Here is a 14,465-nt window from a genome sequence, read left to right as displayed (position 1 = left end):
AAAAGGTGCTTTTATTCACTTACACATCAGATAAAGACCAGATAGCACATTCAAAGCTTCACTAAATTTCTTCACTAATGCACAAAAATTGATCTTTTCGCTACCTTTAATCTGCTTATCGTTCTTGGTATGCAAATATGTCAAACGATCTGCTTTTAGTCAATTATGCAGTTTGATATTCTACATTTACATTCTAAAAGAAGTGATTTCAGAGGTGCTAAATATAGTAGAGTTTCATTTTAATAATTATAAGTTGGCTTGCAAGTGAAAAGTCAATGGAGCATATTCTCTGGTTAGTTTACTTGTTAAACCCCATTGGCGTGTATGATTTAATCGCTGTAGATACCACAGATGGCCTCATACCAGTTAGTCTGAAAATGACTGTGGAATTCAAAACAATTGCACAACACTTCCCCATTAACAATATGAGAAAACCACTTGCTTCGGCCAAACATTTGAAAATGTTTAAGAACTTTTATGGAAATACTGAGTAACTGAAATACATCTTGGTGTAATTAGGGAATTAAAATCTAATTGAGTGCAAAACCTAACTTCCAACAGTAAACGTACCATAACTTAGTACATAACCTTTGGCACTTCAAATATATTACAACAAATTTACAGTCATTTAGATCTTAAGTGGGTCAAAAGAACATTCACGTGGTTTATGAGGTACCAAACTTGATAAATCCTTAGGTTGTCAAAACAGAGACTACCTGGTGAAGTGGGCCCGTTTCTGTGCTACCAACGTCTCAATGCCGAGCACCACAATTAGGTAGGGCTTGAATCACTCAGGCTCCATCCAGGCACAATGATCTATGCTAACAGATCCCAACGGTGGGTTGGGAACACTCAAACTGCATCTATTTTAGGGACGTAGTGCTAGGGGGATGGGAGGTAGTTGCTAAAAAAAGAAGAACAAAATAAAGCGAAGAAAGAAAGAAGAAGAGAAGAAAAAGCCAAAAATAAGCAAATGAAATCTGAGAACAACTGTACAAATAAGTATTTTTTTCTGACAAGAATAATTCTGTGCTGTCATACAATACTAGCATCGTCAAAAGCATTCAGATAGTAGAACTTCAACTTTTCTAGATCACAATTATTCAAGATACTACTAATTTTTGCAGTTTTAAAAATGAAAACATATTCAGATCTTCTAAAACAACAAAAAAATGGAATTTAATTTCAAGCTTTTTTTCCTCCTCAGCAACAGTCATTACATGATGCTATAAGAAAAAAAACAGCTTAGGTGTAGAAAAAGAGGAGGAGGAGGAGACAGTCAGTTTTCTTAAACCCAAATCTAAAATATTCTCTACTTTTTTTTAATGTCATCTTACTGTTTCACAGCAACAGACAATCCAACCAAGATTCTTATGGAGGAAATTAAAATTAAAATCTATTTATGTTAATATTGTGAGGGTTCTTCTCCTACAGTATTTTCCCATTATATGTTCATCACTGTATTTTGCCAATTTATTGAATAACAAATACCTTCTTCATATGTCATTTTACAAACAATTATTAAATGATCAGGAAGACATTTACTACATTCTTCTTTCATCTGCCTCAATGAAAACTTACTTTTAGAAGTTCTTACAAGGAATACAGATTTTTTTTTTAATGAAAAGCCTAAATACTCTGTGTTTAAGCAACATAGCCTATTTCTAAAGGCATATACTTCATTGTCATAAGATTTAAAAACTGAAGACAGATATCTATCATGTAAAACTCAACCTTAAATTGAGTCAGTCCTATATTTTTTGAATCATCATGTCTATTTAAGTCAGTCTGTTCATTTCTCCTACATTTTCACTGTAGTAGACTTTGACTGAACAAAGTATTCGTCTCTATTCCATACTTTTCTCCAGTCCTACCTCCAACTCTATTAACACTGTTTAAAGTACTTTAACATATAAAAAGGCATGCAATAGCTTCATACAAAAAGATCCTCAAAACAACCTTATGTCATGAGCTCACTACCAAAGTTCAATCATTATACACAAAATTCAGCATTTAAGTGTAAAATAACTGATTCCAGCATGTGCCATTACTGAAATGGCATGATATTTTTTACATTGTTATAAAAAAAGCACATTGTATAGAATTCAGCATTTACTCTGCAAAGACTGTGCATCACTGTTTTCCTCTAATATGTGTAGAACAAACTACATTCCATTGCAACAAACCACATTTAGGTTTAGTAAAGCATACTAAACTGGCCTGAAAACAGTGGTCTTGATGGCATGCTGTAATATCAGAATTGATATATTTGCATAATACCAATAATCATTCAAGGAGACATTCATAACAGCACAGGCTTCCCAGTTGAAACTGCCACATGGTGAACACTTAGCTATTACATAAACTGCATGGACATACTTAATGTGTATTATTAACTCTAAGTATTCTGTACCTAAATGTGTTTTCAAAACAAAAAAAAATAGGTTTTTAGGTAATCTAACAGAACATTACTTCTGGCAGTCCCTGCTAGTGTTTGGAGTAAAAAACAAACGAAAAAAACCCCACACCACAGTCCCGTCCTCCCCTGATTCCTGGAATTTCTTAGAGGAAAAGGAACGAAGAGAAGTCAAAATGTTAAAGTGTGATTTCCTTCCACTAATGTATTCAGCAGAAAGTACCAGCAAGTATCACTATCTTAGCTTTTGGAAAATTTGCCAGCTTTTCGAGAAGGTTCATATGGCACTCTGAGAATACTAGGTGTTTCTTCCATTACTCGTACAAGAAGATTATCAATGTAATCCTCGAGTTCACGAATATGGGTGTCCTTCTTCTTAAGTTGCTCTTTATGTTTCACCAGCTCCTGCAAAACCTCTTCGTAAGTAAGGTTACGATATCCTGCAGTGGCGTCGAAAGGATTTCCATCCTACAGGTAAGTTAAAAAAAACCACCAGATTTTATTATATAGTTCAGGGTTCTGAACAAATTGATGGGTTATTGCTTTTCATATGTTTCTCATGTGCACCTCTTGACAGAAGCAACGTCTCTTAGACAACATACCTCCATTTGCTCCAGAGTTTTTCCCTCCAATACCCCCACTGGAGCAGACCACTGGAGGTAGGTTGCCAAGTTTGAAGTAAGTTGCCCACACTGTCATCTCAGAAAAAAATATTGTTCTCAGTGAGATGTATACACAGTTAATGACCATACGAGCAGCAACCACAAGAACAGTTAGCAGGTCCACTTTGGGAAACCAACTATGTGGTAACCTTAATTACAGAAGACCAAGAAAAAAAGCCCTGAGAATTCAAGTCCTACTGAAACTTTCCTGAGCTCTTGGCTTTTGAGCATATCATAGCAAAACATTTACTTAGCTCTAAATGACATCAGCGCTCATCTGTCTTTCATATGCTATTTTTAGTTAGCAGTGGTTCTCCAGGCCTTGGCCTCTGAGCCATATAATAAAGCTTTCAATTTTAACTTTCAGGTGAAGTTAAAAGGCTGCATCTTATTTGCACCAGAGCGCTCAGGACAGAAATATGTACTACTAAAAGATCTTGCTGGCCTGCTAGCTTGCTTTAAAGCAGGAGGGGCCCAGAATTAAGCAGTAGGGAAAACAGGCTTGTTTCTGTAATGACTTCTGACGACTCAGTAAGTGCAGGTATTAGCAGAGATGGACAAATTAGTCCCCTTAACAAAGGGCAACACGTGATCCAAAATACTGTAAACTTGAATGTCTTATTCTGTGCCAAAAAGAATTAGCTGTGACCTTAAGTAACCAGATTACGAAAAATTTGGAAATGTATAACAGATTAAAAATTGTGAGAGTTGGTTTTATAAAAGTATTAGCACTGTTAGACATGCTAAGCAGTAAGTGTTATCTGATTCAGAAATGGAGACATTTAAAAGATATGGAACCTCTAATTAAGTAAAATAATCTAACCTCTCAAATCCTGCACCTCTAACAGGGCAGAACACCACAAGATAGCTTTTGTTTATAGTAGAAATTTGTCATTAAAAATTATAAAGCTTGCACAGCTAGGAAGCACACCACATAATAAAGTCGTATTTATTCCTTTTCCATGCTCCATTCCTTTTCTTTCCATACAGCTCCATATTTGCACATTGGCATATGTCAAATCATTAAAATACGCAGGTGGCCAAAGTTTTCAAATAAACCTAATTAAAAGTGGTGGTGCACTGCAAATAGGCTGAAGTATGACAGATCAATCAGCCTCTCTCCATCAATTATAATCTAATAGTAGCTCTTGAAAGTATATGCTTTTAAAGGGTTTCTCACTATATTTGAGATATTCAATGTCACATTTATGTACATGTATTCAGTATTTTAAACTTACCAAGTTACAAGATTGTAAGTGATCAATAACTCCCACTTTATTAAAATGGCTAACTTGATGAAACTTATAAATTGGCTAGTAATTGTTTTCCAACAAGTACGGAAGAAAAAATAACTTCACTTTGTGATCATTATATTTTTAGCACATTTTCTTATACAAGAAGGAAGTAATATTTTCTATTTATGGTACTAAATTTTTGTACACATTGGAAGAGACACCGTTAACACTTCCACGTCTAAAGTATAGGGTTTGCCTAATACTCTGATTTGGCCAAGGAACAGGAATTAAAATGCAATGATGCCTTGAATTACTATATAAAGTTTACTGCAAAATTGTGTGTAATGCATATGCTTTAAAAACGTTTTGTCATACACGTGCTCCATACAGATCTTTGGGGGGAATAACCTATCACATTAACTACACGAAAACACAAAGAAAACACAAGAAAATTCTAGTTAAAGGACGTTAGTACTTAGAAATAAATACTGTTAAAGCTATGAAGATTTTAAATGTTCAGTTTGACCAAATAAGTGATACTTAAATGGATAAGGAACAACTGTATCTTCACAAAAACAGATACTACAATTTTAATACAAAACTTTAATCTTATAATGAATTATTAAGAAAAAAAGGATTCTAAATAACAAGCTATGCAAAGAACAATTGTCTCAGCTACTAAATACTATTGGGGTACACACTGACAGCCAGAGGAAATGCAGTTAGATAAAATGAAGAGCTGGCAATCTCTGATCATCTCTTTATTGTTCTAATGAGGAATTCTGCTCTGGGAATATCATCTAAGCTACTTTCACATCTTTTGTCCTACTTACTTCATCTTCCTTTCAATTCTTAATTAGGCCTTAAAGAGCTCACGCTGCCCCTTCAACTGGCTACTGCTCCCATTTAAACACTGCTTTCAGAGACAGGTGTTGGCACCAGAGTAGAAGACATACAAACATAATTACTAAATGTGATGCACAAGGAAGAAATATAACAACTTGGTGAGGGCTATTATTGCAGAACCTAATAATAAATTACTTCAAACACCTCAGAAAGCAATCTTGACTATTTAAAAAAAAAAATTCAAATGGTTTCATTCAAAACTACAGTTGAGATATAGTTTCTTCTGCTCCTAATTTGTATTTTGTATTAAATGAGCACCACCTCATAATCCGACAACTGACATTTAGGATAGCTGGTATTCCAAAAGAAAAATCATCAAGGATTTCTTTTATCACCTTTAAATCCTTTAAATAAAACAATTCACATCTTATGTCTTAAAAGAATTAAACCGATGCTTTTACCAGCAATAAATTACATGATTTGTGGTAGTACATTTGCAAGCACATAGAAACTGTAATTATGCTTACTTTACAGACAATAGCTGCTAAGTTATGTCAATTTTTTTGATGTCGCTTTTTGTCAGAGATTAAGTAACCGCCTGGTAGAATTCAGTTTACTATCTGATCAAGCAGCCTTCATATACTCTGACATCTCCCACCAGTTACTTACATTATAGCAACTTGGGCATTTACAGTAACATCAAATGCTATTACAAGTCATTTACATAAACCAGCAAAAAACAAACAGTACAAAGTCATATTTGCTTGTGAAAATTGTTTTCTATATATTTTAAAGATTGAAAACAAACCCACCGTTAAAGATTTCATCTATTCATAGAACAAATTCTAGTATAACCCCATTTTCCTTCAAACAAAGACAGTGCATAGGAAATCTGTGGATTTTTTTGGTCTTTTCTTAGTACACAATTTATTCTAGGCACTTTTAGCATCAAAAGAGTATTTTGAATAATAACTGCTAGTATTTCTGTTTTTAGTGTTTTATGGGAGGCTGTTCAGTTATTATTTGTGTTATTAACCCTGTCTTGTATCAGTTCATTACTTCCATTTTGACTGACCACCTGAAGACTGTCCTCAATTCTCTGACTACAGCGATAGGAACCTCCTGTTAGGTCAACTAACACATCACTGTCTAATGCAGAGTTCCTCACCTGACTATCACTTCTCTAAAGTCATCTGAAATACTCCAAAGCAACAGTTTTCTTTTTACTTTCTGTGCAAAGATCTGATAATTTTTCCCTTCTTCTCTACATCATCATACCAGAAGTACACTGCATATTGAGTGTACAACTATTCCTTATTTCTAAATTTATATTAAGCCTGTAATTTTCTAATCAGATTTTCTGGATATGTCAAAAGAAAAACACCCCCCCCCCCCCAACATTTCCTTATAAGAGGTTAAACAAGAATAATAGCTTATATAGTGTCAAGCACAGATTTAGTTGGCATTTACCGATGGCTTTCCATAACACTTCATAACTCACCGTTGTTTTCCTGAGGTCCTCAATGCCAGAAGGATTCATATTAAAACTGCGGGAAAAAAACAAACCCCCAAATATTAGCAGAGCATACTCATCTGACCAAAACATCTACTAGAAGACACTACTGAATTAAGTATATAGCTATAAAATATTTAATATGATTATTTTCTTGATTTGTTGAACTTAGGAAAAGTAGCAAAATATTCAAAGTTAATGGAAATTTTAATATATTCTTTGTTCACAAGTTTTTGTATTTTCCGTATTCTTTTTGTCATAAAATTTGAGTAAGAAAGAAATGCAAGAAAGGATATTACAGATTGGGCTTCATTAGCTCTTCTCTCATCTCTAGACTTACCTTGAGCTTCTAAGCAAAAAGAGATACTTTAAATGACATATTCTGGAAACTGGTCCCTGGGATGAGACTGTTAAAAAACAACAACAAAACCCTGAAGACTAACATGTATTCCCAGCTTCCACAGCAGCTGCTAGAGGAGAAAGGTCCTTTAGAAATTCCAGTGAGATGACCAGCTTAAGTCAGAGCTGAAAAGCAATCTTCTGTCAGCAACATTTGTTTCGTACTTAAAATTGAGTAAATAATCTATTATTTTACAAACCTAGTGATTATCCCACATATCCAGAAAGCAAAGCTATTTCGTGATGATGTTGTGTTGAGATTTTTTTCTTCCTCAACTGCCAAAGTGCAGTTGGTATCGATAAAAGCAGCCATTGGCAACGCGTCAGGCCTAAGAAATGCTCCACTGGTTTCTCGGGTTGATGTAATTATTAGCAAATATCTTCAACCATCAGTGCTGCTATGTTCTTAGATACTTGCTACAGCAGGTTTGGAGAGAAAACTAACTCTCTGAAAACGTGTTCAGAATTTGGACATGGCTCACAAATACTATTTTCTTAGTAGCATCATAGCAAACATTATTCTTTCACATCACACAATCTACTATTTAGTTAGATTGCACATACTGGCTGTCAAGGGTGACGTTTGTTGACTGAGAATAAGGCAGCAAGTTACAAAAAATTTTTTTTCATTTTAAAGGTAGCTTAAGTAAGGAAAATGTATTTTGTGACTGTTCATCACCCTGTTATCTGAATTTATAAGCCATACATTTAATGGTGTAAAAGTGGAAGGGACATAATTTACAAACGTAAATCATGTAAAACGTAAAACCTGATTTTTTTCTGTAAAAAAAATGTTTAAATTACAAATTTCTTTTACATTAAAAGTTCTTATTCTGCACATTATTTTTCACTTCCAACGTTGGCAGTCTTTTGCTCATACAGAAGTCTCACGAACCATCTGCCGGACTGAGGATATTAGATAAAGATTGGATTACACAAACAGTCACAACTAGAAATCAAGAGGTGTCTGACGAATCAAGTTCTGACTAAATCCCATTATACCTGTTTGTAACAGGGATCCGCAGCAGCCTGCCTAGTTTGCTGGAGACCAGTTTTGAATGAGGGGCCTCTTTCATGGGGTATTGTCTCAAAAGTTAAAGGCAGGAACCCTCCCTCACAGCCCGCCTTTTAGTTTCACACTGATGTGTCAAACACATGATGAACTTGCTGCTGCAATTCATGACTGCCTTTTGTGATCTGAGTACAAAAAAAATGAGTTAACTGAACTGGATCGAATTAGCTTGGTGAAAACCAAGAATGTCTCTATTTAACGAAGTGTGGCGTTAATTTGGGATATCTTTCTTTTGGGACTGTTTCCTCATGTTAGACAAGATATAGAATAATACGGCCTGACTGCTCAACTGAGTGACTTTCTGAAAGGTTAAAAAAGGCAAGATCTTTCATTGCCTTGAATGACTTCCTAGTTTCTGTGAAATAAGTTCGGGGACTCTTTTTCATAGCAGCTTAAAAGAAAAGCAGCAGTTCTGACTAGAAAAAATTGTTTTTGAAAATTAGAAATATAAATCCCTGGCAATACAGACTTTTTTTTTTTTTAAGCTAAAAAACCTGCAGTCATTTCCGTAACATTGCGGACATTGTAACTGCAATTACAAAAGAGCACATCTGTGTATTTCACATGAAGCAATTAGATTATACTTCCAAAAAACGAAAAACTATTAAACAAAATATTCACCAATAAAAACCCAAACACCATGAAAACTCTTACTCATATTTTCAAGAGATATGTGGAAAATATACTGCTTCAAGGAAGAAACAGGTGCTGAGACTGCATATAGTATTTTTTAAATCAGATTGTCTGCTAAGTAAGGTGGGAGCTCCACGGCCTCGCTGAGCCCCACAGCGTTTCCTGCCAGCGCTTCCAGCCGAGGTGAGCGTGAGCAGATGCAGGCTCTCACCCCCGTACACATAATTCACTGTCCAAGCACCAACCAATACCTCAAAAGAAAACACTGTAAAATTATGAATGCATACAGTTGGGGAAGTTGCATGTTTAATGTATTGACATTCATGACAGTGTTTATTTTTGAATTTAAATTTCGTCACAATAATACACTCCTAAAGTCACCATCTCACTTGATTACTAGTAATAGCTTACAGAAAACACCCCTCTAGGACCACAGTCCACACCTGTACAAGCATCCATGAGCCTCCCTCAAGAAGCCATCTTCTTGACTTCCTAAGAGCACTCTGAAATCATTGGTCTAAGCAATTATAAAAAATAATGTCCTTTTTTTTGCCATGTTACAGTCACAGTTCATAGTGATAATGCTTGTTATAGTCCCATCTCTGTTTTTTCCCTGCAGCTTGATAAATTGGCAGGGAACTTTTGCTATGGAAGCATGAAAAAACTATGCCCACAGCTTGGGAAAAAAAATTCTTTTAGCTTTTTTTGAGTGCAGTTTTCTATGAACAGTGATTGTAAAAAAAAAAGGGCATTGTGGGATTCTATACTTACTGTTTCTCAATTACGCCCAAACGAAATTTGCTCAGTTTACAAGTAAAAAGATGATTCTTTTCTAACAAATGGACTTTCTGCCAACTCACCCTGAGAACTAAAGTCAAACTGCGTTTCTTTGGCTCATTGTCATTAACACTGTGTGTAACTCCCAGGTGTTTTATCTGAGTCTAACATCTCCTTACTGGACATACCTTCCAACCTACACAAACTGGTTTGACTACTCCTCTTTCTGCTCACTGAAAAGAGCTCATCTACCTTCCTCCTCCTGTGTTCTTCATCATCTCAAGGAATCAAGTCATTTTCTACCTCTTCCACTTATCCAGACAGAGCAAGAAGCCCCCTGCTCCACCACTGTGGAGTCTCATGTGCCTCAAGGTGATGTCCCAGGTCCCATAACGATTTTTAACAGAAGCTCCAGAGTTTGTCTCTTGCAGCTAATAAACTTTCATTCACTCCAATCACCTTCAAGAAAGTTAGGAACTAGTAAAAGGGAAGTAAATCACACCAGCACAGATTCAAAATCAGCTGCAGTAGGATCTTGCAGGTGCCTCTGACCAAGCAAGCCACCCAACTTCTACATTGCCCCTACCCCACTATAGGTAGAACAGACTTCTTCAGCCTAGCACAGAAATTAGTTGTGTCCCCCATTTCACTCATCTGGGAATTCAACTAGCTGCCTTAACAGTTGCTTTGTATCAGTATTTTCTACCAGATTAAATCATACCCATTATTTTATTGCAACTTTCTCTGTACATGGCCATTTTTACTGAAGAGTAAAGTTTGTTTGAATTTCTGGGGTTTTATTAGATTGGATTTAAATCTTAGCTTATCTGAGATGAGAATTCTTCCTTATTTCCATGTTGCTGGGGGGAGAAAAATGATGAGAAATAAAAATAGAATAAACTAATAATGGAGACAGACATACTATAATGCTGATTCTGTGGAGTGTTTTGGATGATTATTTCATAATCCTAACAAGCATATTATTTTATACTTTCTTGTTATTTTCCCTATTTAAATACATTTCATTAGAACTACATGAAACTTTTTTTTTGTAACACCTACTTTTTATGAGGTAGTTAAATACTTAGATTGTGTGCTGATTATTTGTAGAAACTTCAACACAGTGGAGGTGAGTTTAGGATGTATCACAGGCTCTAGTTTATGACTGGAGCTTGTAATTTTGTCTTTTGAAGTTTAATGGTAGTTAAAAATTCAAACATTAGGTCTAGTGGCTGCTTAAATATTTAGCTTCTAAATGCCTAGAGATTAAAACAATGTTTAAAAAATCTTTCCTATAACTGATTTAAACATTTTAGTGCCTGAACCATTTACTCTGACAACATAATGAATGGGAATCAGACTCCTAAATTATGCTGCATGGAAAGCATATTTTCTTAAGGAGCAAAAGCCTTTTACTTATCTTTAGCTATTCGTATTAGTTACATGATCATTGTACTGTATACTATTAGAAATTAAAACTACAACATTTACATTAATCTTTACTACTCAAAGTATCAAAATCTTCTTTGTTAACTTGACATCTTGTAAAATAACCATAAAACCTATGTGCTCAGTGCGAGCTTTAAGTTTTTTTCCTTTAATATGGAACAACCATGTACAAGTTTTTTAGCAAAGCTCCACCATATTCATTTTCCATTAGAGTTGAAAAATTATTCCTATTCCTACTTCTCAGTCTTTGGACTGATTCTTATTACATTGCTTATGCATTTTTCTTTGGATTCTCACAACACGTATCAAAACCTTGAAATATTAGGATGCAGTTTAAGTTATTACCAGTGTACTAGAAAAACAAAAGAAATGAATAAAATCAGATACAGTTAATGAAATTCAGAAACTTTGCTTTCCATAGAATATTATTAGCCTGCTGTGCCTGGCAATGCAGACATCACTTTATACTCTGAGAAGGAATGACTGTCATGTCTGGCAGCTAAACAAGTATGGAGTAAGCATATTACCATTTATTTCCCAATCAGATTCTGGGGAACATCACTTAAGACACTTCACTATATAAATCGTCCTGCTGTCAAGCCATGCTCCAAGGCCTTCTGGAGTTTGTGTAACCCCAGGAGGACACAAAAAGAATATCAGGTTTTGTTGCTTTTACTCCATTTTCTTAATATTGCTATAAAGTCTCATGCCAAGAGCTAAGAAACTGGACGAAAAACCCTCAACTTTGAATGTAAGACAAACTTTTCTTGCAAACTTTTGTTCTCAAGCTACATATTCTTTACATAGACTGCTTTGGAAACGGTCTGTTCATGAGTATACTGCTGTACTCTACGGAGCCCTTTAAAGATGGCAGAAGGTTCCATGAGAGTTACAGTCTCACAATGCAGTGCTTGATAATGGTCCTGAACAATATGCACTTCAAGGAAGGAGCCTTTTCTCTTGCGGCTCACACGTGTTTCAAATTTAGTGCAGTAGAAACATGACAATGCAACTATATAAAAGTTTTCAGTTAAAAAAACTTGAAGAACTTAACAAAATTTTGCCTTTATGTATAAACTCCTTCATTTCAAAAACAGACACGAATTTGGATCCACAGTACGCTGGTGGCTGATACTGATGTGGCTGATACTGCTGGAGACAGACCAAGGGAACTGGAGGCATACAGGGCTGCATTCATGAGCTCTATAAGAACGCCAGCCTTCTCCTTCCAAAAATATAAGTATCTCTAAACAATGGCACTTGTACTTGCACACTGCTGGACACATTACTCGTGCAAATTCACTTATTCAGGGCTTACGAGACATTCTAAACTCCAAAGCCATCTTACACAGTGCACTCAACCGAACGTTAAGTTTCTGGAAACAAACAGCAACAGTTTTACATAAAAAGTTAGTATTTTTAAGCATTTAAATATTTCTCCTTTTACTAGGCAGTTGTGCCATGGCTAAAAAACTAATGAAGTTTTATCCTCAAGAGACCATTAAAGTTCTTTTAGTACAAAAGTTGTGCCAGCACCTCCACTAAAAGATCCTACCATTAGAGATCTATAAGTCAACCAAAATACCCAACAACCCCAAAGTAAAATTTGGCATTGAAACTTCCAGAACCATTTTTGAATGCTTAAAAAATAACACTAATTCTGAGTTCTTATAATGAAACACACAAAAAAAGGTTCATCAATTTTACATAGCTTCTGCATTTATTAATACAGAAACTAGATACAACTATTTAATTTTTTTTTTTTAAAGAAGACAGAATAGGCAGTGCATTCCCCCTTGGGACAGATAATATGCCTCATGCATCCACTCAAAAACGTTTTCACATGCCCTAATGTGCACCTACGGACAATGAAAGCTTGAAAAACTCTTGTCATGCAGCCAGCAGGATGAACTTTCCACAGTGTTCCTAAAACAGACAACTAATTAGAAGTGATTGCTGGTGAAGAGTCTGTAAAAGTCAAGATTAATACAAAGTATTTCTACAATCTCTCTCTAGGAACTGCTTGCTCCAAACCACCCTAGTAATATCCCAAATACTGTGACCATTGCTTTATCGTAGCTTTGGGCAAGATTTCGTTGTTCTCTCATCACACGCAGTGATCTTTCTAAATCGGATGGTAACAGTCTTGGCAGGACAGACCAGGAGACTAAGAATCCCTGCACAACTTCTGCTTGTTCTGTCATTTCCTGTTACCTCTCACGTACCTGTAATGTATTTGTTTTGTTGAAATGTCCTACCGACAGCTTTACCACACCAAATTAACAAATATTAACAGTCTACAGTATAATTAATGCACTGTTGTAGTCTATCAATATACTACCTAGACTATAATCACAGCTGACTAGTGAAAAGTCTAGTCAACTTCCAATAGAGAACTGAAAAAAATCTTTTCATTTCAAGAAAAGCAATGCAGAAGTACGCTGTTCTTAAAATAACACACGCTAACGCTGACAGAGGAAACAAAATTCTGAAAACAGCATAGTTCACCTGATGCCATTTTGTAACAGAGAAATATATGTTAAAATGTCAGAACAGACTTTATTACTCTAGCAAGCACAGTAATAAACTTGTTGGAGATCAACATTTCTGAACAAGGTGTACGAAAATTTAAAGCAGTGAGTCATATTGTACACTGGAAAAGGATGACCTACCTGGCAAAGAAATACACAGCCACTACAACCCTTTGCTCTGATCAGGCAGCTTCTGGGGTTCACTCCAATGGAGCTGTGGCCAGTAACTATGCCTCTGGCACGTCATATGTAACAGGTGAGACTGAAACCATTTAACAGTCATTTATCTTTGATGATGTTGAGGTTATTGCACTAATAACTTATCTTCACTGTGGTTTAAGCTAACAGGTTTTACTTTACAACTGCAGTTGACTAGAGCCAGGCACCTGGTCTACTATCATAGCTCAACTGACAAGCAGTAACACAGAAATTCAGAGTAACACCACGGTTTCGCAAAAGCTTCTCTAACTAGTTGACCATCACACATACAAAATTTTAGTATCTGCTGAAAGGTAACAGACATCAGCTGTTCTTTAGACTTAACAATTTAATATGATCTGAACACATTACAGTTATCAAGAGCCTCATGTTTTCATGGCACCTCACTTTTTTTTTTACCCCCCAAATATAGTAATGGATGTATCAAATGTTTGGAATCACTTATTTCAAACATTGCATCCGTTGGGAAAAATGAAACTGCAGATACTGATTTGTTTGGAACAGGCATCACTGGAGAGGCAGGCAGCTCTAACACCTATGTGTGATGACAGTATGGGGGAGAGATGCTGAAGAAAAGAACCGCATTTGGAAATGACAGAGAAAACAGAAAGATGCAAAAGAGGTGAGTTGGGGTTGGGTTTTTTTTGAGTTGCAATTTTTAAAAAAGGCTGAAGCAGGAAAAGAACACAGGAAATAATCAAATAATATTTTTG

The 14,465-nt window shown here is 35.6% G+C and overlaps 1 protein-coding gene across 1 annotated transcript in view; it reads right to left on the bottom strand.

The window, feature by feature from the left end:
* Window positions 1-2,534: 2,534 nt before the first annotated feature.
* Window positions 2,535-14,465, bottom strand: part of RAB11FIP2 (RAB11 family interacting protein 2) — a 29,754-nt gene continuing 17,823 nt past the window's right edge. Inside the window, exons 4-5 of the mRNA XM_009480345.2 lie at window positions 6,661-6,706; window positions 2,535-2,884 (exon numbers count right to left, since the gene is read on the bottom strand). Coding sequence (XP_009478620.1) covers window positions 2,657-2,884; window positions 6,661-6,706 — 274 coding nt within the window. The 3' untranslated portion in view covers window positions 2,535-2,656. The remainder of the gene's footprint in view (window positions 2,885-6,660; window positions 6,707-14,465) is intronic.

Source organism: Pelecanus crispus, chromosome 10 (genome assembly GCF_030463565.1).
Source record: "Pelecanus crispus isolate bPelCri1 chromosome 10, bPelCri1.pri, whole genome shotgun sequence".
Lineage (NCBI taxonomy): Eukaryota > Metazoa > Chordata > Aves > Pelecaniformes > Pelecanidae > Pelecanus > Pelecanus crispus.
This window is presented reverse-complemented; position numbering and strand designations above follow the sequence as displayed.